Source organism: Lissotriton vulgaris, chromosome 12 (assembly GCF_964263255.1).
Source record: "Lissotriton vulgaris chromosome 12, aLisVul1.2, whole genome shotgun sequence".
NCBI lineage: Eukaryota > Metazoa > Chordata > Amphibia > Caudata > Salamandridae > Lissotriton > Lissotriton vulgaris.
Window position 1 is genome coordinate 798,014,821 of NC_141700.1, and position 25,158 is coordinate 798,039,978.

The window sequence follows — 25,158 nt, forward strand, 5'->3', positions numbered from 1 at the left end:
CCACTCTGCTGCCCCTGCGGCCAACACTCTACTGGCCCCTTTACCTCTCTTTAAAGGTGGTCTGATCAACGCACGCTCTATGTGCAAGCACAACCAAGATTTACACGATCTGATCTTGGAGTCCGACTTCGACTGCCTCATGATTACCGAGACATGGCTAACAACAGATAGCAACCCTGATATTGCTGTTGCTCTTCCCCCGGGCTACTCCCTTTTCAGGGCAGACAGAGCCAAGGGCCGAGGCGGAGGTGTGGCAATCATCATTAAAGACTCCTTCCCTTGTCACACTTTCAGCCTTGAGCCTCTAAAAAAGACCGAAGGACTAGGTTTCTCTATTAAACTGAGTGAGCACACCTCATTCTCAGGCGGACTTATTTACCGCCCACCTGGTAACGCATCTGAGTTCCTCGACTCACTGTACGATTCTTTAGGCCTACTCTCACTTAGATATCCTTTCTTCACCCTCCTCGGCGACTTTAACCTTCATTTAGAATCGAAAACAGACACCCATACCATTAACTTCACACAAACTCTCGAGATGTTTAACTTTAGGCAGCTCGTTTCCTCACCCACCCATTCCCTTGGTCATACCCTCGATGGTGTCTGCACAAATTCCCCCCTTCTGATCACCCTACCCCCCTTACCTCAGATCTGGTCTGACCACTTCCTGATCCCATTTCACATTCCTAGCGAAAACCTATCCAGGCGTAATAAAGCTGTTTCAAACCTAGACAATTACATTAATTGGAAAAAGATCCAGGACAACATCACCCTCAATCCTACAATGCAAACTCAAGCCCCCATCCTTTCCGGCAACGTTGAGACCGACGTTGATCTTTTCCACAACTGGATCACTCAAGAAATCAAATCCAGAATTCCGCCCTCGCGTCCCCGCACTTCTCGAGGCAAAACCAAAATCAATGCCCCCTGGTGCACTCCAGATCTTACAAATGCGCATCTGCTATGCAAAAAGGCAGAAAGAAAATGGCGGACGACCTATGAAGTCACTAACCGCACCTCCTACATCGCGACTAGGAAAAACTACCTTTCAAAAATCAAACTTGCTAAAAAAAACTATTATGTCAATGCTATAAATAATGCAGGCCAAAAACAGAAGGCCCTGTTCACGATTGTCAAATCATTTACGCATCCAAAAGCACTTCAGCCTGAAATCCCCCCTTCCCAGAAGCTTTGTGATCAAATCTCTGATTACTTCGAGGAAAAAATTGCCTCTATCCAAAGCACTTTCCCTCCCCCCACCATCTCCACAGCGCCCCCCTCATTGGCTCCCCCAGACTGCACGCTCAGTTGCTTTCCCTCTGTCACTCTGGAGCAGTCGAAAAAAGCTATCCTGGCCTGCAGATCCGGCGCCCCTTCCGACCCCTGCCCCCCCCCAAGATCCTTCACCAATTAATTGATGAGGTTAACCCTACCATTAACCACTTGATCAATTCCTCGCTCAGGTCAGGTACAGTACCCAGCCACTGGAAAAAAGGTATTGTCAAGCCCCTTATGAAGAAGGCCAACAAACCCCCGACGGAACTTACCAATCTCCGCCCTATTTCGTTGCTCCCGGCTTTGGGAAAAATCACGGAACATCTGGTACACTGCGAGCTGAAACGCTGCGAGCTGAAACGCTATCTGGATGATCACAACCTTCTTCACCCTCAACAATCTGGTTTCCGCTCTAAACACTCGACAGAAACTGCCCTCATCGAACTCTCGGACACCATAAAAACTCTACAAGACCAGAGAAAAAACTCCATTCTAATCCTACTCGACCTAACTGCGGCGTTTGACACCGTCTCCCACACCATCCTCATCGGTAGACTCAGGGACATTGGCATCTCCGACTCCGCCCTTTCCTGGATTACGTCTTTCCTGTCCGACCGTTCCCAATCCATTACTCTGGGTCCATTCCACTCCAAAGACAAACTTGTCCTTTCAGGTGTCCCGCAGGGATCTATCCTAAGCCCTCTCCTCTTTAATATCTATCTCATTCCTCTCCTCAATCTGATAGAATCATTCGGCATACCTGTCACCTCGTATGCCGATGATACACAACTCATTGTACCCCTGGACAAACTGTCTACCAAAGCTGAACTCAACCTGAAACTCTGCTTGACCGAAGTATTCTCATGGATGAAAAATAACCACTTGAAATGTAATTCAAGTAAAACGGAGATCCTCCCGATTGGCACCAATAATACCTTCTGTCCAGCACTTTGGTGGCCCGACGACTCTGCTGCTCCCCCCCAGACAGTGTCGTCAGCTAGGAATCTTGGTGTAATCTTTGACTCCGAACTCTCCTTCGATCAGCATGCCAGAACTGTCGCTGGCAAATGCTTTGGAACCATCAGATCCTTGAGAAAATTTTTCGACTTTCTCCCCATCGATGCCAGAAAGACGGTGACAGTCGCACTTATAATCTCGCGACTGGATTACTGCAACGGCTTGCTCGCAGGAGTTAAGAAGAGCACCATCCTTAAACTCCAGAGCGTACTTCACACAGCCGCCCGTCTAGTCCTAGGTCTCCCCCGCAGGTCCTCTATTTCTGCAGCGCTCCGTTCGCTTCATTGGCTCCCCCTCCACAAAAGGATCCTTTTCAAAATCCTGATCATGGCTTTTCGTGCCTACAATAAGACAGGCCCCAAATACCTCACAAGACGTTTTCCCCATTATTTGCCCAGCCGTCACCTTCGTTCAAGCGATGATAATCTTATCATTCTTCCGAAATACAACCTGAAAACGAAAGGCGCGAAAACCCTCAGCTTCCTTGCGACCAAAGCTTGGAACAAACTACCCAAAACCCTCAGACAACAAACCCAGGAAAAACCCTTCAGAAAGCTCCTGAAAACATGGATTTTCAAACTCCCGGATGACCACTCTAAGGCTTCCATCTAATTCCTTCCATCTAAATTCCTCCTGGACCGGCTTTCCTTCATTCACCAGCGCCAAGATGCTCCCTTCGGAGCGAACGTCGCGCTCTACAAATACCCCACAAAATATCAAATATCAAAATAATCAAACCAGTGGTACATGCTCGTCTTTCTGAAGAAGAACGTATAAATCGAGTTTAGAAGTGAGTAGCATATTGGCGCCCTGTTTATTTCAGTGTAGTTTTGGTGAACCGCAGGCTAGAACTAGTCTGACTGTGCACTGCAACTAATCTACCTGTGCCTACGATTGTAAATGTGTAGCCTGTGATGCACCTGTATAATTCAAAAGAAGTAAATCTCCACTTAATGTATGTGATTTTGCATGATCTCGCAACATTCACTAAAGTGCAGAGCTTGGCCCTGCTCAGGTAGGTTTGTGATAAGCAACCATGAATCCATTCAATAAGCATTCATTAACACCTGGGGATGATAGGGTGAGACCAGCAGGACTGAGGAAAGATAAGAGAAGTAGAAGAACAGAAGAAAGGCGAGACAATCGGGAGCACTGAGGAAAGATGAGAGAAGTCAAAATAGAAGAAAGCTGAGACAAACAGGAGGATTGAAAAAAGGTGAGACAATACAGGAGGACTGAGGAAAGGTGAGAGAGGTAGAAGAATAGAAGAAAGGTGAGGCAAGTGGGATTGAGAAAAGGTGTAGCGAAGAGTGAACAGGACAATGTGGTGAGCGGTGGTGGAGTGTGTGGTAAGGCATAAAAGAGGCATGAGGACAATATGTTGGGGCATGAAGGAGAGGTGTGGTGAGGCTCAGTGAAGTGTGGGGAAGACTTTGTGGTGAAGCATGGAGGAGAACTGTGGGCAACCAATCTAGATTGGAGAAATAATGTGTGGTGGGTAAGTTGGTCTGAAGAGGGAAGAAAAAGAAGGTGGTGAGGTTTGGAGGAGGGTTGTAGGAGGAAGGGCAGCGCACTGGGGTTTGGGGAACAAGGTGGGTTGAGAGGTGTGGAGGACATTTAAAGACGGAATGGGATCAAGTCCTCCCACAGGCACATCCACAATGAAATGACCTTTTAGCAAGTTCCAGGCAAACACCGAAAACAAACATCGATCTTACGGTCTCTGATCTGATTCGCATTTCCACTGATTGTGAGAACCCGTAGACTGTTTTCAAACAGCTTAGCGTGCTCAAACTAGCAGGCACACAGGGCTGTGTTTATCCTTAAAGCTATTCCGGAGGGGTGGGGGCTATGTCTCTGTCACTGCTCTCCTTGTAGGTTCGTCTTGGTGGTGAAGGGAGGGCGGCATTCAGAAAAGATCCTCATTCGGAGCAGCGGCGTGCTGCAGTCTGGGGCTGAGATTTTGTTTTTTAAACTAAGTTGCCCTGGTTGTAGGAGGACGTCCCAGTCCCGTATGTTGTGCCGAGCAGCCTGCTATCTCAATAGCTATCACTCCTGTTGTAAATATATTAATACATCCACAGAACCCCTGTAGCCGGCAAGACAGTCTATCCTGGGCCTGTGCTTCATCTGCAACGCTGCCAGGAATATTTTTTTTAAATAAAAATCTAACTATTGAACCTTGCCTGCTTGGTAAGTCATCGGGCCATTCAAATTCACACAGAACCAGGGAGACAACAGATATAGAGCGTCCTGTTCTTTGGCGTCACTCAACCAAAAGTTTATTATTTTTTTGTGTTAGTTTTAGGGTTTCCTGTCGAGGGTTTAATTAGGGGGAGGAACATGTAGCGTTTGTAAACTTTCTGAGTGTTGAATGTAACTGTATCAAATCTCCGAATGTTTAGGATCGAAATAAACAGTTTGTTCGACAGAGTCCTATTCAAGATACTTGAACTTTCCTGATGGAAAATGGTTTTCTCTTCTGCCCATACGGTGTTTTGATTAGTGTTGTGTATTCATAATAAACTCCTGTTTTTTTTTTTAAGTTAAATACCACATGTCTACCGTTTGTGGGTAACTATAATCACGCACATCTACCGTTTATAAGTGCAATATAAATACACATCCTGCTGACTGACTATCTCAGGGGCATGGTCTCTCTCATCCGGACACTGCTAGCAGCAGTCCCTAGTCCCAGCAAGTACTGTGGCCGCCATGTTTCGGAAGCTGCAAAATGCTGCGTGCGGGCTCGAAAAACACACTCACCCTACCAATGCGAATACCCCGGCCGCCACTACCAGGTAGTTGGTCTGGTAGTAAAGCAGGCTGCTGACCACCCGGTTGTTCCATTTCGAGACGTCATTGAAATCTGGCCGGGCGAAGCGGTCGGATCCAGGGAAGAAGTCATCCCAAGCGCGGAGCGGAGCCATCTGCACGTCCATGTTCCCCCCGTGGCAGTGCTGACAGACTGCAATGGACTCAGCTGAGGCAGCCCACTCAAATTACTTTTAAGTTTTGCGTCAGTGGTGCGACTAAAAGCAAGAGCGGGAGGTCAACCTTCCCGCACTGAACTGCACGTTGTCTCTTTCACATATGGATGTTAGCACAATGGCTAACTATAGATTGCACTAAGATTTATTATTAGCCAGGCTTCTGTCACAAAATCGAAAACTTAATTAAACGATTCGTTTACAACCGGCTTCCAACAATGGTCTAGAATGCTACCACTCATATGGAGAAAATGCGGCAGGAGCCTCCCTGTTGACTTTGTGGGCATGGTGGAAAAAATGCGCGTTCCTCATAACTTAGCCACTACACTAGCTAATGAATCACTGAGTGAAAGCAGCAAGCACATGTATACAATTCCATGTAAAAGAAAAGGAGCACTCAGTGACATTCATTTAACAAGCAGTGTGGGGGAGAGGTCGGCGGCAGTGAAGGTGCCTGCGAGAGGTTCATGTGGCGTCGCAAAAGTGAAAGCATGGGGGAGCGCGAGAACAGACGCTGCTGACGCAGCCGTACACGCTCACAGCTCATGCCAGCAGCGAACGCGCGCTCACAAGGACAAATCTGACACTGAAAAAGCGCGCGTCCGACTCGTGTCCACATATTCAAGTAAGCAAATAGGTATACTAAAGTATACCAGATGTCTCGAATGCTAAAAAGGTATTTCTCTGGGAATTTTCCTCTGGAAGGGCCCGATGATGAAGCATGCCACTAACTAGGTTGGTGGGTGAGGGCCTTCATAAAAAACAAATGTTTTTTTCGCTTGCACACACATATTGAGTTTTAACCTAGAGTTAGCTCTTTTTGATAATTACACTTTCGTTTAGGCAGGCCTTCTCTGCAGAGTCAAATATTTTGGTTAGGGGTCCTGTAATATCAAGACTTCGATCTTGACATGATTTTAGACCCCTGTCTAATCCTTTTCTAGAATCCTTACCTCCTTTGTTGATAAAGGTTACTACTTTGGGGTCTAACTCGGGGGTGACAGTTATTTCGTCGGTAGAGATGGTCGAGGGCATTCGGATCTGAAACGAGATCTCTTGGGGATTTCTCTTCTTAACCAAAAGGTGTTCGAATCAGCAACATGTTGTAGTGGTGTCCATTCAGGTAACGGGATGCTTAATAAGGAGGGGATCAAAAATGTCCCCCTAGTGGATCCTGAATAGCCATTTTGGAACCTGAGGCCTTTGATGCCTCCTCTAATGTCCCTCTTTTGTCCGATGTAGTGCCCTCTTGGTCGGAATCGAATTCTGATGAGCAGGATAGCTCGATTTCAGTTTCGTAAACCTCATCATCATCAAAATAGCTGGAAATAGGGTCAACCGGGCCTCTTCCATGCCCACCCGTGTCACTTAGACTGATTCCATCACTGGCTTCCTCTGGTATCCCCTCATTGGTTATTTTTGATTTTTCTTTGTTTTTTTTTTTCAGGGATGTCACCTGGTAGTCTTTTCCTCTGGGCCTTATCTGCCAATCCAGATCATTGGGGTTGTTCTGTGTCTGACGTTCTTTTAAAAGTAGACTCTAACTTGTTATTGATGGTTTTATTTAGCGACCCCATCAATCTACCCATCGCCCTATTAACCGTTTCCCGTAATGTATTGTCAATACTACTATACTTGTTCTTGAGACATTCTAGCTAACTATTCAGCTGTTCCAATTAAGCTATTTTACTGTTTTCTAAGCTGTCTAAACATCAGCTTGTTAAATAAAGCTTGACAAGCGTCATTTTGAGGGAAAATTAAAGTGGTGCTGTGTTTTCTAAGCTGTCTAGAGGTCACCGGGGGGCAGTCTTGTTAAAAGAACTTTGCCAACTGTCGTTTTGAGGGAAGACTAATTGTTGCCGTGGGTGTCATACGTAGGAAGTGTGTGCTTAGGTATTTTCCTTTAAAGTTCCTCGGTACGGCGTGGAATGATCGCTCCGTACCACGAGTGTTGAGCTTAATGTGGACTGTAAAATGTACCGCCCCGGTCATCCTGCATGTGCGTCTGGAGCAAATCTGTGCTGGACTCCGGACGTGAAAGTGACTGGAGAAGTTAATTTACACAAGGACGCAGAGTAAACCATTTCGTAAGAACCCACAACTGTTTTTGTCACACTCCAAGCCTCAAAAGGGATGTGCTCTGTCCAAAGCAGGCATAGCAACTGCTCTTTCCAGTCTGCTGCAACATCCTCTGGCTAAACCACCGCTTTTTAGGAGGACTGCTTTACCGTCTATACACAGCATGTGCATTTTCAGCTACACCTGCCACAAATGGAAATTGTTAGTTATCCTGTAAGCATCTGTTTGTGGAATGTAGTTCTGTAGATTCACATGAGCCCACCATTCTCCCCGGTTGTTGCAGGTTCTATTCTTTTCCTGTCCTTCTTATTGTTTTCCTTTACATAGTCATATTTACTGTAGTCTTCAACCTCCATCAAATCTAACAATGGAGCCAATGCCCATGCGCCATACCACCAATAGGTGGATTCACTAGACCTTGTGACCTGAAAAGACTTCCTTCAAAGAAAAGCAAGTTGTACAGGTGTGAGCCCAACATTAGATGATGGAAATATGCACAGCATGTGAATCTACAGCACTACATGCCATGAACGGATGCTTACAGGGTAAGTAACATGTTCCTTCTGTGGCTATCCTGAAAATCTGGTAAGGCTTTAGACCTCTGTCAGACCAAGGATATACCAATGTAGAGGCCTGGCGCAGTGGCCAGACCGGTTGACTCAGGAGCGCGGGGCTCATGGTTCGATTCCGGGTGCCTGCGGCAGCTAAGTTCAGCACGAGGGGATTCTGGGCAATAGCTCACTTAATCTCCCGGATGGCCCCCAGCGCTTTGAAACATTAAGGGGTGATATGTTTGCTGTTTATAAATAGGAATTATTGTTATTAGAATATATTTTCAAAAACAAGATTCACAAATGCAGATAATTATCAAGTAAGGGTCAACAGTGTCCAAAAGAATAGAACAGCTAGTTCAAATATTAGGTACCAGTTTTGATGACAACACAAATATATACTGGGACAAGAGCCCTCCATGAGTTTTCTGCTGACTAGCCGAGCATCTGTTTTCTTCTTGAAAGTGGTAAAAGAGTACTGAGGGGAGGACTTTTTATTTACTTTAGAGCATCTGACAAGTAGGCTCGATTGAATATAAATCTTTTTAGAAGTTGCAGGTCCTTTTAGAAGTTGCAGGTGAAAGAGCGAGCCTTGTTTAAGCTCGGCTGCCTTACCTTTCAGGCAAAAATGGGCACTGCGCCGGAGTTCATCTGCTCTGCCATCAAGCCTTACACCCCTGGCAGAGAGCTCCACTCCACCCACTTGGCCCTCCTAACTGTCCCCCGATTCAAAAAGAAAAAGGCCGGCGGAACAAAATTTGCGGTTCTTGCCCCTGTGTTCTGGAACTCCCTTCCTGTGGAACTCCGCACGACACCCTCCTACACAGAGTTTAGGAAAAGTCTTAAAACTCTACTTTTCTCTCGAGCTTTTGCTGCCTAACCTCTCTGCTCCTGCCATCTCCTCGCAACCTAAAGCGCCATGAAACCGCGTGGTATAAGTGCGCTATATAAATGTTTTTAAATTCAAATTCAAATTCAAGTCCTCTTTAACCTGACTGCACTTGTCACCTTTTCGTAAACATGTGCTCGTAGCATTCAGTCTGCCTAGCCCCCTGTCCTTTGTGCCCTTTGACTAAGCACTCCTTTTCCCCTTGTTGGGGAAAGATCCAATATTTATACTCTGGAGTCTCAGCGAACCCGCTGAGAGAGTCCACTGCGCCAAGGGAGCCACTCACAGCTGAGGTATGGTATGGCACCCCTTGCCAAAGCACTCCCTCTCCCCTTTTTGGGGAAGTATCCAGAATGTAGGCCTTGGAGTCTCAGAGACCCCTCTGAGAGAGTCCACTGCGTAAAGGGAGCCTCCCGCAGCTGAGATAGGGAAGTGATATCACTTCCCCTAGGATCACAGCTTACTGGACTTTGGAAGTTGCTTTGACTCGTCTACCGGTTTGTGTTCCCCGTCGCCCTTCCCCTCCTCTTTCCATGCAGTGTCCTTCATCCTCCCCTCCTCTTTCCCGCCTTCATTACCTGACTACTTCCCCAGCTCCTTCCCCCTCCCCTGAACCTTTCCCCCTGCCTGCTTTTCCCCTTTCGTATTTGTGCATATTGTTTATCTCAACCATACAAGTAACTATGTTACCATGCTCTAATAACTGTGTAACCTTTGTAACAATATATCCTGTAACTTTGATCTGTTGCTCTTGTAAAGCGCTCTGATTCCTCCGGGTCTAGCCAGCGCTATATAAAACCTTTAAAATAAATAAATTAAAAAAAGTGGTGCATATCATGATCTCTTCTTATGTCTGTCTTTTGCTCTCTGCACTCTTGTGCCTTATTTCAAATGCCAGGATAGTGAAGCCATTCATCTTTTAAGTGCAGGTTGTAATTGTTGTATTCTTAAGCATGATTATGTTTTGTTTTTCCGCATGTAGCACTCTGATGAAGGAATGTTGAAGTGGTATTAATTTGATCTGTAAATACTCCAGCTGGTAAGGAGTTTCTGGATCTGCTTAATTTACACATTGGACATAAAGTGGTAATGATTGAGTGTGATTTTAGGCATAGAAACCTGTGTTGTTTATTCTTATTGTAGCTTTAGACAGGTAGGAAATCTCGCTTCGAGACTGGCATCACTTCTCCTCTTTCCTTGCAGGTGGATATGATCACACTCGCTGAGCAGATAATTGAAGCAACACCAGACAGGATCAAGCAGGAGACCTTCAATTCCTTGGATGGACCCCTGAAGGAGCGCCAGAGCAACCTGGCTCTTAGCAAGACCATGTCCTGGCTGGCCAGCTATTTGGAGAATGTGGACCAGTTACCCAGTCTCTCCCAGCACAGGTAGGCATTAGGCTCTTTATGGGTGGGTGGTGTTTGCAGCTCACTCACTGCAGATCACTGGACATTTTCCCTAAGTGTTAAATCTGTGAGCTAAAATGACCATTGGAACCTGAAGAGATGAGAATGGTTTGGTGGAAGAGCAGTTGTAGCTCTATTGAGGTTTTTATTGGTCATTGAATTCTACTTGCTTCCCTTTTGCTCTTCCATTGCTCTGGGCGAAACAGATGTAACCAGTGTAATTTCTGCTCTGTAGCATGTGCGGCTGTAGATATACTTTCTTTGCATGCTTCTGCATCTAGTGTTTGGCTTGTACATTACAAGTTGTTTTTCCTCTAAGAAGCTTTGCGTCATGGTATGTGGAGTAGCTCCTCCCGTACTGTACAGTGTGCATGGGCACCAACTGCATTGTTGGATTTTGTTTCTTCCTGCCAGCGGGTTAGAACGTGTTAAACTGCACTTCTGAATCAAACGTGCCTGCCTGCAGTGACTTCAGGACGTTCTTCAGTTCATCGGTTGTGGCAACAACAAAAAATGTGCAAGACAGTGGCTTATGAAGCCTCGAAGAAAGAGGATGTGTGCTCTTCGGAGTGGACATTGGCAGGACCACTTACAAAGAAGACCCTAAGGTGGATGAGTATTACTCTCACCATGGGTCAAAGACAGAAACAACCCTGCTTCGAGGCAGAGCACTGCTCCAGAGGAAGTCTGGCATCGAGCCCCAAAATGGCTAAAAAAGAAGGCCTCCAGTCCTCAGTCTCTGGTCAGGGCTGAGATAAAGATTTGGAGCAGACACACCATCGATGTCGTACTTCAATGCCTTCCCTGTCAAAGGACAACCGAACCTCCTACTTTTGAGTCGAAAAACTCAGCAGGCAAGGTCTGAACCATATCAAAGCTGTAAACTCTCTTTGCTGATCACCAAAAGCTTGAGAGATTAGCGGAGTGGCTCAAACAAGACAGAAGCATTTCTTTCTTCATTCTGAGACAGGCAGGATTTTGTCGAAGCCTACTTCTGTTTCCAAGCTGCCTCCCATTACAAAAAAGAGGAGGCTGACTTTTGAGGAGGAACTAGAATGTTAAATGACTCAGCACCCACCTCCTAAGAAACGCAGGGCCAAGTAACTCTGACTCCACCTCTGCCTACCACACCACAGCAGGCACCAGCTGATTCACCTTTACCACCATCACCACAGCCACACACACCACCACCTCCTCTACAATCAAGGCCAGTCTCACCACTGTTCTTCTCACTCCCCCACACAGGCCCACCAGAGTTCTCAGAAGGGTCACTCCACTTCTTCTCAGATCCATGCAGCCTGTATTGGATGAGGGGACCCATATAATCAGCCCACATTTGGAGGGGGTGAGGATAACCTATGGGAATATGACAATGCTGACCTCCCTAAGGATCACTGCCTAGAGACATACCCGGTTAAACTATTGCCGTAGGATTCCACTACAGAGAGAAGCTTGTCGTCATATGGTTGCCAAGCACGTAGTTACAGATGAGGATGACTTTTTGCTTGAGACCCTCTCAAGGACTAAACATAGTGTTCAGTTCTTACCTATGCTTAAGGGTATGCTTAGGGGAATGAGGAATGTCCACTCTCACTGGATGGATATCACTCCACTTGTGTACTTGCCCATTCATTATACCACTACATCAGCAGGAGTTCACTCAGCATCAAAGCTCAAGCCCTCCTTCAGAAGGGCACCACACAGCTGGTACCCCTACAGCAACAGAGAATGGGCTTGTATTAAATGCACTTTCTTATTCCCAAAAAGGACCGAACCCCACAGCTCATCATAAAACTCGGGCTGCTAAATCAATTCATCCTTTCGGAGCACTTTCACATGACAACCTTGTAGAACATCATCCTGTTGCTTCGACAAGGAGACTGTGATGGTGTTAGACCTCAAGTACCCCTACTTCACACATCCATCCACCCGCCCCTCTCCAGTACCTCTGGCTCTTGATTAGTGGACAGCACTACCAGTTCACAGATCATCCCTTTGGGGTTACAACAGCCCCATGGGTCTTCACTAAGTGTCTGGCTGTCGAGGCTGCTCTTCTGCAGAGAGCGGGCATCCACATCTTTCCTTATTTCAACAACAGGCTGATCAAGAGCAGCAGTTGGAAGCAGTGTTTAGAACACACTCAGGCACCGCTCAATATTCTACACCATTTAGGGTGTACAATAAACACTAAGAAGTCCCACCTACACCCGCTGATGATATATAGTGTTTAGGATCAGTCCTAAACACTGTTTCGAGGCAGGCACACTCCAACCAGCAGAAGGTGGTAGCATTTCAACAGCTGCTCCCTCTTTTTCTGTCTACTAGCCCATTACCAGTAAGAACTCAATGAAACAGCTGGGAATTATCGCATAATGCACAGCAATTGAATTGCACTCCACGTTGCACTTGCAGCAGTGCCTCTTCAGCTATTGGTCACAAGCGGAGGATCAGTTTTAAGACCTAATGTTGATAAAAGCTAGCACTCTGTGCACTCTACATTGCTGGAAGAGCACAAATCTGTTGCTAGACATATCTTTCTTGGGCCCTCATCAGCATGTGACTATTGCCACTAATGCATTGCTCATAGACTGGGGCCCACAACGTGGTGACATAACTGTCCAAGGCACATGGACCCCCTACTCAGCAGAGCAGGCATATCAACTACATGGTATTACTAACCATTTACCTAGCACTCAAAACCTTTTATTGCCTTGTCCGTGGCAAAGTAGTCCTTATGAAGACCTACAAAAAGTCGGCAGTGTATTACATACAAAAACAAGGGGGCACCCATTCACTTTTTCTATTAATCATGGCACAACAGTTTTGGCACTGAGAGATTCACCACAACATACAACTTCTGGTGAAACACATGCCAGGGGTCGACAACGACTATATGGACCTGATAAGCAGAACACATCAATTTGTCCATAAATGGGAACTCCTCCCTTAAGTCCAAACGTAGTTTCACAAATGGGAGAGCCCAGCAATCTACCTCTTTGTCAGTCAAGAAAATGCTAAATGCCCACATTTTGCCCCGAAGTACCCAGTCCATGGTTAATAAGCTATTGAAGAACTGATCAGGAACATTTGCGTACACTTTTTTCACCTCTTCCACTCATCCCATACATAGTGAGGACGAGGAGGGAAGTCTGCATGACCCTCCTACTGTGGCCCCCCGTCGTCGTCGTCGTACCCCCCCCGACCACCCCCCCCCCCCCCCCCCCCCCCCCCCTGCCCCAGGAAACTCCCAATCTGTCCGGACCATCTCACTGAACATCAGGGCATTAACAAACAAGCGGAATCAGGCAACTAAATCTAGGAATTTGGCATCTGAGGTCTTAGAATTTGAATACTTAACATCCCAGTGGAGGGTATGGTTATATTGCGAGAAAGGTGCAGACTTAACTCATGTGCATACTACCCTGTGAAGTAAAAGGCTTTCGTCCATTACTGCCTCGCAAACCACTTTGACCCTTTTAACGTGAAGGTGCAGGAAATGTCCCACTGCTTACATCTGCAGATGACTGGGCTAGCATATACATCCATACGTCTTTTTAAGATTCCTGTGGGTAAGGTTTTTATGACTGGACTTGGGAGTCGTACCTCTCAGAAGACCTCTAGCACCCGTTTAGAACACGTGTGGTTCATACCACATTAAAACACACAAGATGATGGACGGAATGTTGCACAATGGCAACATTTTCACCCCCAGTCACAGATCTGGGTTTAATCCATTGTTATTTTGCTCACCAAGCCACCCCAGTTCAGACATGGCCATATGCAAATCAGTCTTGACCCTGTTCCTCATGGGAACAGTCCAGCCCGAACTGCCAAGCCATGTCTTCCCTGGACCGGAATCAAGCATCCTAGGACCGGTTTCTGGCTATCAGCCGTCTTCAGCCAGAATAGCTTGACTCCAGTGGCTTAGTGAGCACGGGACCCACGTCTGGTCATACCCTTCCACATAGGGTGAACAGCAAAACACACAAGATGATGGACGGAATGTTGCACAATGGCATTACCACCTTGACAGGATCACCTTTTGAAACTCTCCAGTTCCTTTCATGGAATGTGGCTTTTCTTGTAGCTATACCTTTCCTTAGGTGTATAAGTGAGTTACATGCTCTCACTGTTCAACAATGATTCATTCAAAAGCAGGGTGCAATACTTCATCCCAAGTTCTTACCTAAGGCCTCCTTTCCATTTGGATAAGACTATTGCACTGTCTGTTTTTTTCCCTAAATCTGATTCTGCTATGGATAGAGCCTAGGTGTGCAACCTTCGGGCCACTCATGTTTTCTATTGCTATTCTGTTAAACTAACCACCTCTTGTTGAAGTCATTGCAAGATGGATTACAATGTGTATCCTGCCTCTTACGCTAAGGCTGTAAGAGTGCTCTTTGTACCTCCCAGGCAAACTACATGTAAGATAAAGGCTACCATGACATTCTTGGGTTACATCCCGGTTATGTTAATATGATTTTTAAAGCGCGCGAATACCCAAAGGTGTCTTGGCGCTGCCGTAGTTGATATATCTAAGGCAGCACCATACACATTCACAAGAAATTGTTGTGTGGATATATTAGCGCATCAGCAAGCTATGATTGGCCAAATTGTGTGAAGAACCTTATTTTGAACATCTTCTTTATTGACCCTCTAACCACTGCTGGGAGGGAACTACTTTATAGTCGATGCAAAGCATGTGTATCTACAGCCACACATGCTTCAAACAGAAAATGTTACCTTGTATGCATCTAGTCAAAGTGTGTAGTGCTGTAGATTCACATGCCCCCTTCATCCGCTGCCGAAGGCTGGCAGTGGTTGCATGTGTGTGTTAAAAAAAGATCAAAATACTTTATTTGGCTAACAACAATGCACAGGGCACATCGACTTACTCTTGTGCTTCACTGCACTCACACCCACTGTGCAGTAAACACTCTAAGGGTTGAGTTGGTGCCCCTGCACATTGTGAATTCAGGGAGAAGTAAACCCACATTCAGTGACTCAAGGCTTCTTAGAAGAAAAATAGCCTCTAATGTCCAAGTCAAACACTAGATGGCAGGCATATGCAAAGCATGTGAATCTACAGCATTACACACACATGCTTGCAGGTTAAGTAACCTCTTTCTAACTACTGCTGGATAACTAGGGCTTCATTTCTTTAAATTAATCCTACGTTCAATCATTACAGTATCCTTCTAGGCCCTGTCACTGACAGCATCTCTGAAGTGCTTGTCTCTCTCCACTGTTGGGTGAGCAAACCCACAGTTGGCTACACTTGCATTTTGTGCCTCTTCACTTATTCCATCTGAGTTCTTTTTGCAATGTGCAGAGTAAGTGTCTTAGTAATAACTCAGCAGAGAAATCACATTTAGAACCACATTGGAAAACTGCCCTGTCTTGTGTGATGTTCAGATAGTGAAATGTAGGATCGGTTAGGAGTGTCAGCTCATGCAACGGTGTTGCCCATGCATGCCAAATGTGCAGCATGACCTGTTTGAGTCAGTGCTTCTCCTTTTCTTAAGTACATGCTTAGATGTGGATGGCTCTTTAGAGCTGATGTGCCCATCTAGTCGACTGAATGGAACAATGTCATCCATTATTTATTTAGTCCGTGAGTCAGTAAAGACAGGGGTTCCTTCCAAGGTCAGATCTGTCCATTGTAAGTCATGGAAGTCTAGGCATGTTTAAAATGGAGGTAGAGGAGTTGCAGATTTCTCAGGCCTGTGTTATGAAAGGAAAATGTGTTTCTTTTACTTTGACTCCTGCTGCAGAACCTGTTCTGTTGTACCTATTCACTTTACATCAGTCCATTGTAAGCATAAGCTGAAGAATATTCTATTAAGATGCAAACCCTAGTGACTGAGCAGTTGAAGGGGTTGACCCTCAGTAACGTCAAGCAGAGCCAAGATACTCCTCTGCAGCTGCTGAGAGATTTGATGTGAATGTTCAGAAGTTCTTCAGTGGAGGATGAAGTGGATTACTGCACGCATTTTCCTCTGGGTGGAGTTGAATCATGTGCTCAGGGCAGTGGTAGACTGAACACCATGGGCTTTGAGTGAAGAGGTTTTATGTGCTTAGTGGGAGACTAGACACTGCTGACTTTGGTGAACTTGGTTCATATGCCCTGGTGGTAAACTGCACACCATTACATTTGAGTGAGGTTGATTGATGTTCTCAGCTATGTGATGTAGAAGACAAGACACCGTGGGATGTAGGTGGAGGTGATTTGTACACTTATTGAGATATAGACTAGATGATGGCATTTTTGTGGAGTTGATATAAATGCTCATAGCCTTTGCTTCGCCGCCCACCTTGCATGGTAGTAGATACCATGGGTATTTGAAAGAGACACGTTAGTGATAGATTCCTTACCTTAGAATATCCCCAGGCGTCAGACTGGATCCGGAAACTTTTGCGTAGCAATACCCCTGCGTGTAGGTAGGTGTCGTCCGCGGCTCCGCGGCCGTCGTCGTTAGCGCCGGAATGACGTCGCCGGAGTACTTAGACGCCGCCCTCGCGCGCTGACGTCAGTTCTTCTATTTTCCGCGCCAGCTAGCACACGTCCGGAGAAGCTCTACCCCTTAGTCACTTTTTGAGTAAACTTTTTTGATCTTTTGATCTTTTTTTCTCGAGTCGTTCGACTCCTACGGTGCCGGTAGGGATGCCCAGGTTCAAACCCTGCTCCAAGTGCAGCTGACTGATGTCGGTTACCGACCCCCATCGCCGGTGTCTTCAGTGTCTAGGTCTCGACCACGAAGACCGAACCTGCTCCGACAGCCGGGCCCTGACGTCTAAGGCTAGGCGGGAGCGGTCCCGCAAGCGACTTTAGCTCCGGCAGTCGGCCCCGTGCCGTTCAAGGTCCCGGTCCCACAGGAGGTCGAGGGACCGGTCGCGGGGTCGGAGCCCTCGCAGTTCCGAGAGTCGGCATCGGTCTTCGGGATCAAGGTCCTCAGGTAAGAGGCATGAGAGGTCGGAAAGGCGTCATCGCTCTTCCGACCTACCCCGACGCTCGCGCGATATGGCCGGTGGTTCGGGTGACACCACCCACGCGGCTCCAATGGAGTCGCGGGCGTCGCAACCTGCTCCACACCTTCCGGTCCCTGGGCACGATGCGACGCCAGAGGAGATCGAGCGGTACCTCATGGCCACGAGGTCTCTCCCTCCTCCGCCGGGCTCTGTGGTGCCTTCGGTCCCGGCGGGGCGGCCTAGCGGGTCGGGTGCTTCGGCTCCGACGCCATTGGGTGCTCCGGCCCCGGCGCCGCCGGCGACTTCGCTCCCAGCGCCGCAGGCCCCCTCCGGATCAGGGTTGTCCTCTCCGACGCCAGCCCCTAGGGTGTCGCCCCCGGCGACGCCGTCCCCAATCCTGCTCTCGATTCGGTTCCGGCGCCGGAGCGGCGCCTCTGGGCGCCATTCTCGACGTTGTATGGAGACTTTTACTTCCACGAACGGGCCCCATCCTTTGAACCTGAATTTCAGGTGATGGGTGACGAGGGAGATTGAGAGGGGTCTGTGGACCCTCTGGCACAGGAGTGCCAGTCTCAACAGAACTGGACATGTGAGCTTGGGGATGCCAGTGGACTGGACACTTCGCCAGACACTGGTTTTGTCTCCCCTCCAACCGTGGCTACGGAGGAGGAGGCTTCCTACAGTGTAGTGTTGACGCGGGTGGCCAAGGCATTGGGCCTAGAGCTCCCTGTCGCGGCCGTGAGGACTAACCTCCTCACTGTTGTCCTTAAACCGCAGGCAAGCTCGGCTGAGCCTCTGCTGCCGTTTAATGAGGCCTTGTGTGACGTTCTTTTGGGCACGTGGTCGAAGCCCGCTACAGGTCAGCCTGTAGATAGGAACGTGGCCAGACGCTACCACCCGGCTTTGGGCGACCCTTGCTTCTTGTCCACCCACCCCACCCCCGAGAGCCTGGTTATCCAGGCCTCTACTTCCCAGACCGCATTCCCGACGGCTCGGCCCGATCGGGAAACCAAGAGGTACGAACAATTCTGTAAGAAGGTGTTCTCGTCCCTGAGTTTGGGACTGCGGATCGTCAATACCGCATGCCTCTTGAGCCGCTACACCCACACTCTGTGGGACACGGTCGCGGACGTGCTGCCACAATGTCTGGAGGAGGCCCGGACTAAACTCGCCCAAGCCCTTGCGGAGGGTTGAGATGCGGCACGCTATTCCATCCGGTGTGGGCTGGATACCACAGACTCACTGGGCAGAGCGATGGACCATGCGCTTGAACGTTTTAAGGACTCCAGGGCTACAGCCAAGTCCTTGGGCCTCTCGGCCCCACGCCAGCAAACGGGTGCCTTTCGCTCTTTTCGTGGCCAAGGAAGGGGCGCTCCCACACGTACTGCCAGCCACGCACCGCAGACTAATACACAGCGCGGTGGCGACCGTGGAAACCGCTGTGGCGGCGGTCGGGGACAACGGCGAGGCCAGTTCACACCTTCCCCTGCAGCATCCACCTCAAAACCCTCCTAGTCCGTGCTTTCAGGCCCATGTGACGCCAGTGGGGGGCAGGGTTCGCCATCACCACTTCCACTGGCACACTGTCACGTCGGACATGTGGGTGCTGCAAATCGTCCGAAGGGGCTACTCCCTCCCCTTCGAGGCGACCCCTCCAGCCATGCCACCGCAATACCACCGCGTGTCGGGGGATCACTTGCAACTTCTGCAAGAGGAAGTTACGGCCCTCTTGGCCAAGGGGGCCATCGAGCACGTTCCTTGGCCAAAAGTAGGGTGTGGTTGTTACTCCCACTACTTTCTGGTACCCAAGAAGGGCAAAGGGGGCCTGCGCCCTATCTTGGTCCTACGGAATGTCAACGGTTTCCTCCGGAAGGAGAAGTTCAAAATGCTAACATTGGCTCAGGTCTTAGCTGCCCTGGACCCAGGAGACTGGATGGTAGCGTTGGACTTGCAGGACGCTTATTTCCACTTCCCCGTCCTGCCGGCCCACCGGCGCTACCTGCGGTTCACGGTAGGCCACTAGCACTTTCAGTTTACCGTGCTCCCCTTCGGCCTTACCAGCGCCCCACGGGTGTTCACGAAAGTGATGGCGGTGGTCGCAGCTCATCTGCGCAGGTTAGGGGTTTCAGTCTTGCCCTACCTCGAAGACTGGTTGTTGAAGGCGGGCTCGTCCCAGACAGTCGTCAGCCACCTCTAGACAACGGCGGACCTCCTGCACCAGCTGGGGTTTTCCATCAATGTGCCGAAGTCACACCTGTGCCCCTCTCAGAAGCTCCTCTTCTTTGAAGCGTTCCTCGACTCGGCGCAGTTTCGGGTTTATCCTCCCGAACAGCGGGTCCGGGATATTCAGGCTCGGATTCCAATCTTTCAGCCTTTATCCCGGTTCTCGGTCAAGTTGACGCTGCGGCTTCTGGGGCTGATGGCCTCCTGCATCCTTCTGGTGCATCACGCCAGGTGGCGGATGCGGGCTCTGCAGTGGGACCTGAAGTTTCAGTGGGCCCAGCATCAGGACAACCTGTCCGACCATGTCGTGATCTCGGAGGGTGCTGCGAGACAGCTGCAGTGGTGGCTCACGGACCACGATTGGGTCAGCGGCAGGTCCCTTCCCCAACCGGAGCACGTAGTTGTGACGGACGCGTCCCTCCAGGGCTGGGGAGGCCACATGGGAGAGGCGGAGATCAGAGGCCTATGGTCTCCGGCGGAGTCCCGGCTCCATATCAACCTTCTGGAGCTGCGGGCGATTCGTCTAGCACTGAAGGCATTCCTCCCCTCTGTCCGGGGCAGTGTAGTGCAGGTGTTCACGGACAACACCACCGCCATGTGGTACTGCAACAAACAGGGCGGGGTGGGGTCGTGGACCTTATGCCAGGAGGCTCTGCGCCTCTGGCAGTGTCTGAATCATCAGGGCGTGACCCTGGTGGTTCAACACCTGGCATGGTCTCTGAACGCCAGGGCGGACGATCTCAGTCGAAGGTGCATGATGGATCACGAATGGCGTCTGAACTCGGACGTGGCGTAAGGCCTCTTTCTGCTGTGGGGAGAGCCTTGGTTGGATCTATTCGCCACCGAAGAGAACGCGTAATGTCATCAGTTCTGTGCGTTAGAATTTCCAAGGCGGGACTCGCTCGGGGTGCTTGTCTTCGCGAGTGGAGTTGCGGTCTGTTGTACGCCTTTCCGCCTATACCACTTCTTTCCAGAGTGCTGAAGAAAATCAAGCGCGACCGGGCCCACGTCAACCTTGTGGCTCCGGACTGGGCGCGAAGGTACTGGTATCCCGAGCTACTCAGTATGTCAGTCGATCCCCCCCCGATTCGTCTGCCTCTTCAGGAGGACCTTCTGTCACAGCAGCAGGGGACGGTCCTCCACCCGAACCTGTCCAGTCTCCACCTCCATGCTTGGAGATTGAGCGGCGACAGTTGAGGCCATTTGACTTGCCTCCTGAAGTCTGTAATGTCATTCTGGCAGCCAGGCGTCCCTCCACAAAGTTGGTATACACCTGCAGGTGGAACAGATTTGTGGCATGGTGCACAGCAAAGGCTGTGGACCCTCTCAATGCCCCTCTCTCTGAGGTTCTCCTCTTCCTTCTTTCTCTTGCCCAGCAGGGCTCTGCTCTGGGCACTATCAAGGGCTACCTTTCTGCCCTTTCAGCCTTCCTAAGGCTACCTGATCAGCCTTCTTTGTTCAAGTCCCCCATTGCAAACAGATTCTTAAAGGGCATCACTCATATATTCCCTCCTGTTCCTTTCGTGATGACCCAGTGGGACTTGAACCTGGTTCTAACTTACTTGATGTGCGCTCCCTTTGAGCTGCTTCATAACTGTCCTCTCCATCTTCTTACACTTAAGACTGCTTTCCTGGTTGCCATCACCAGGAGAGTAAGTAAGCTCCAGGCTCTTTCCTCTAAACCTCCTTTCCTTTCTGTCCATCCGGACAAGGTTGTGTTGCGGACACAACCCTCTTTCCTACCCAAGGTAGTCACAGCCTTCCACATCGGGCAGTCCATCACCTTGCCCACCTTCTTTCCGCCTCCGCATCCCTCAAAAGAGGAAGAGAGGCTCCACCGTCTGGACCCAAAACGTGCGATCTCTTATTATCTGGATCGCACACGCCAGTTCCGTGTGGATGACCAACTCTTTGTTGTTTACGTGGGCACTAAGAAAGGACAGGCGGTGCACAAGCGGACCATCTCTCGGTGGATCGTGTTGTGCATCCAAGCGTGTTACTCTTTGGCTAAGAAGGAACCTCCTGTTGGGCTGAGGGCCCACTCCACTCGGGCCACGGCGACTACTACTGCCCTAGGCCGAGGAGCAGGACATTTGTCAGGCAGCTACGTGGGCCTCGCTGCACACGTTCGCAAGACACTACTGCCTGGACAGCCAAGTCCGGTGGGATGGCTTCTTTAGCCGTTCCGTCCTCCAGGACTTTCTGGTGTGATTATTGGTTCGCAGACCCACCGGCGGGGTTAGTATTGCTGGGGTATCTATTCTAAGGTAAGGAATCTATCACTAACATGTCTCTTTCAGATGCACAAGTTACTACTTGTGTAAAGATATATCTGTAAGAGACATTAGTTAGTGATAGATTCCTTACCGACCCACCCATCCTCCCCGTTCTGCGAACCGATATCTAGGGTTAAGATCACCCCCTTTCAGGGCCCTAGTTTCATGACACCAGTGTTGGTTCTATCATGGCTCTGCGTATCTGGCGCGGAAAATCTGTGTATAAGAACTGAAGTCAGCGCGCGAGGGCGGCGTCTAAGTACTCTTGCGACATCATTCCGGCACTAACGACGCCGACGATGGCCGCGGACGACGCCTACTGACACGCAGGGGTATTGCTAACCAAAAGTTTTCGGATCCAGTCTGACGCCTGGGGATATTCTAAGGTAAGGAATTTATCACTAACTAATGTTTCTTACAGATATATCGTTATACAAGTAGTAACTTGTGCTTTATGGTGCTGCGATTGATATGCTAGTGAGATTGATAGGCCACATGCCATGGGCTTTGTGTCAAGATGATAAAAATGCTCAGCGCGGTGGTAAAGCTGACACCATGGGCTTTGGTCAGAGGTAATTGACATGCTCAGCGGGAGTAAACTTCAAATAATGGGCTTTGGTGGAGGTGATTGACATGCTCAGTGGGAGTAAACTTCAAATAATGGGCTTTGGGTGGAGGTGATTTATGTACTCAATGAGGTGCTAAACTAGACACTGCTGTTGGGGCAGTTATATTTAATATTACAGAAGTCACAGCCTTTGAAACTACCATTTGTAAAAAGGAAATAATGTCGCTTCACCAGATCTATAACTGCACCGTCTGTTTAAGCCAGGCTAACCTTCTGTTTCAGAAAGCACACTGTGGCACTTAAGAGGCAATTCGTTATGAAGCGTAGTGCAGTGGAAACTTAAAACGTGACCACTTCATCCTCTCTTTGATTTCACAAGTATTTGGGCACATTTTTCATAAATCTATCAAATATTCCAATAGTGGAGAAGTAATGTTACAACTGAGCAACTTTTCCTTCTCTTTTGTGAGATTTTCTGTCGTATTTCTGAACACTGAATAGATCTGCAAGCTCATTCCATTCATACCAAGAGGGCAAGGAGGCCCAGAGTGAAGAAAGGTGGACCCTTTACTGGCAGCTAACCAAGCAGATTTCATCGAGATACTTGGAGCGCTTGGGCTATTTGTTTTGTACTGTGCATGTAGGCAGGAGTTTTGTGCGTACTGATATCCAGCTAGCTGCTCTGCAAATTCCAGTGACAGACATTTGACAGGCAATGGATTGTATCTCACAATCATTACTTATTTTATTTATTTATTTATTTATTTATTAACAGTTTTATATAGCGCGTACGTGACCCATGGGTATCAGAGCGCTTAACAACATGTGATATAAATACAAAAAGAAGTGTACAAACGAGCAGAAAACATGTTGACTTAGTAAATGGCGATTTAGACATAGTAATTACTATAGCTTAAAAATCTTGACAAGCAATTCTAAAGGGATTCTTACTAGAAAATTGCCTTCCAAGAAAGGTCCCGAAAAGTTGATCTGACCTTGGCTTGTGAACTGTGTTAATCAAGGGTTCAATTACACAAAGCAGTGGGCATTTTTATAAGAAAGCTTTTCTTAAGACACTTGAAAACAATCTTTCTTCATTGGAATTGTAACAAATGAGTTTGGTAAGGACTCTCCCTGCATGCTGTACCAGCTTCTAAATTAACTTTAATTGAAGAAAACTGAGTACCGGTTCTTGTTAAATGTTGAAGATAGAGTAGTGCCAGTTCTTCATGGCACATCTTGAAATTAGTGGATTTCTCTAGGCACCATCAGCAGAATCCTATCAATTTCAATATCTGTATGCTCTTGTGGACAGATATTTTGCCTCCCTTAGAACGTTCTATTTTCTGGCTTAACATCTGAATACCAAGTCCAGCCTTGGGCGCTCCGACTGGAGTTGTGCACTGCCTGTTTGTGACAATAGGACCAACAAGTATGATGGGGGACATTACTCTTTGAAGCAAATGCAGGTGCCTCCCTTTTCCATAGAAGGCAGTGACAGTGGCATATTTTTTTTTTAATTGGGACACTTACTCATATATTGCATATTTTATTGGCAATAGATAACAGATTCTCAAAGGGCTCTTTCCATACATAAACATTCCTTCTCCCAGCGTATCTGAGCACATCTGTTATAGGCATTTGAGTCGAACAACTGCAGAAGGGGGATTGAGATATTTGTGTGGCAGCTTAAGATACACCATACCTGAGTGTTTAGAGTGCATGAACAGTGGAATGGGTTGAGAAGCCAACAGGGAGGAGCGTGTACAGTTCTGTAGTTGGGGCTTCTGGGCACCCATAACCAGTCCTTCTCATACTTGGAAAGACAGGTGTAATGTTCATCTGCTTCAGGTTGTCTGTGTGACCTCATTTCAAGTCAGGACACCTTGTAAACAACAGTTCTGATTTGTATTTCTTTATGCAGATTCCCTACCAAATTATCCTTTCAGACATCAGACTGGTCCTCCTCAGTAGTATCACTCAAGGGCAGCCTGGTGGCACCTTGCAGCTTCACCCTCAAATCCGCCTCGGGACACAACACCAAAGTATATCAAGGACCACCATACATGTTGGTGTCAGATCCTCTGGTTTATTGCCTCATTGCTGTGGAACCAGAACTCTTTTTCAGTGCCGAAATTGCTCAGCATTTAGAGAACGACAAGTCTCCTTCATGTTTAAAGCCTTGTCACAAAAGATCCTTTTAGATCTACCGAACAGCTGTATGTGCTGCTAAGGATACAGAGGTCATTGCCTGTGGCCAGCGATTCTTGGACCTCCATGCACCCGAAGGCCAAGACCTGTGGGAAGAAACATAAGCAGCCTCTTTTTCCCACAGGCAAATCAATTGTAAGGTTCTAATCTAAAGGTTTTATCCCATAAAAACGCACAAGGTAATAGAACCACTCCCGCAATCGTTTACAGTCTCAACATCTTTCTCTCGTTGCCTGTCTGTGACCTAAGAAGTGAAAGCCTGTCGATGTGCGGCCGCCCACATAGCCACATATGGTGCTACTTTAAAAGCAGTTAATGTTGAAGGAAATTATCCATGTGATTAGGGAAAAGGTTTGTGAAAACAACTGGTACTGGCATATTTCAACTTAAAATGTGTAGGATGATGTCTCTCTATAAGATGTACTAAAACAAAGCACACTGTGCAGAGAGTCCAGTGGATCCCCAATTGGTAAACAGATGTAAAAGCAGATCATTCTTATGCTCTTTTTGTGGTAGTGCGGGCGAGCAGTTAGGCTTATCAGAGCGTAGTCCTAAGCATTTGTTGCACTCACAGGCAGTAAATGAGACACCCACTCTGGAAAAATGGACCAATTTACAAAAAGTATTGATTTTTGTGTAATTTTTAAGACCAAAGCCTTCAACCTACAGTAAGTACTTTCGGAGTCGCAATTTTTCAAAGT

General features: G+C 48.0%; 1 protein-coding gene across 4 annotated transcripts in view; it reads left to right on the top strand.

Moving 5' to 3' along the window:
• Nucleotides 1-25,158, top strand: part of CAMTA2 (calmodulin binding transcription activator 2) — an 897,177-nt gene that overhangs the window by 712,070 nt on the left and 159,949 nt on the right. For all 4 annotated transcript variants that reach the window (XM_086946206.1, XM_086946207.1, XM_086946208.1 and 1 more), the window contains exon 17: nucleotides 10,005-10,192. In XM_086946206.1, the coding sequence (XP_086802332.1) occupies nucleotides 10,005-10,192 (188 nt within the window). The remainder of the gene's footprint in view (nucleotides 1-10,004; nucleotides 10,193-25,158) is intronic.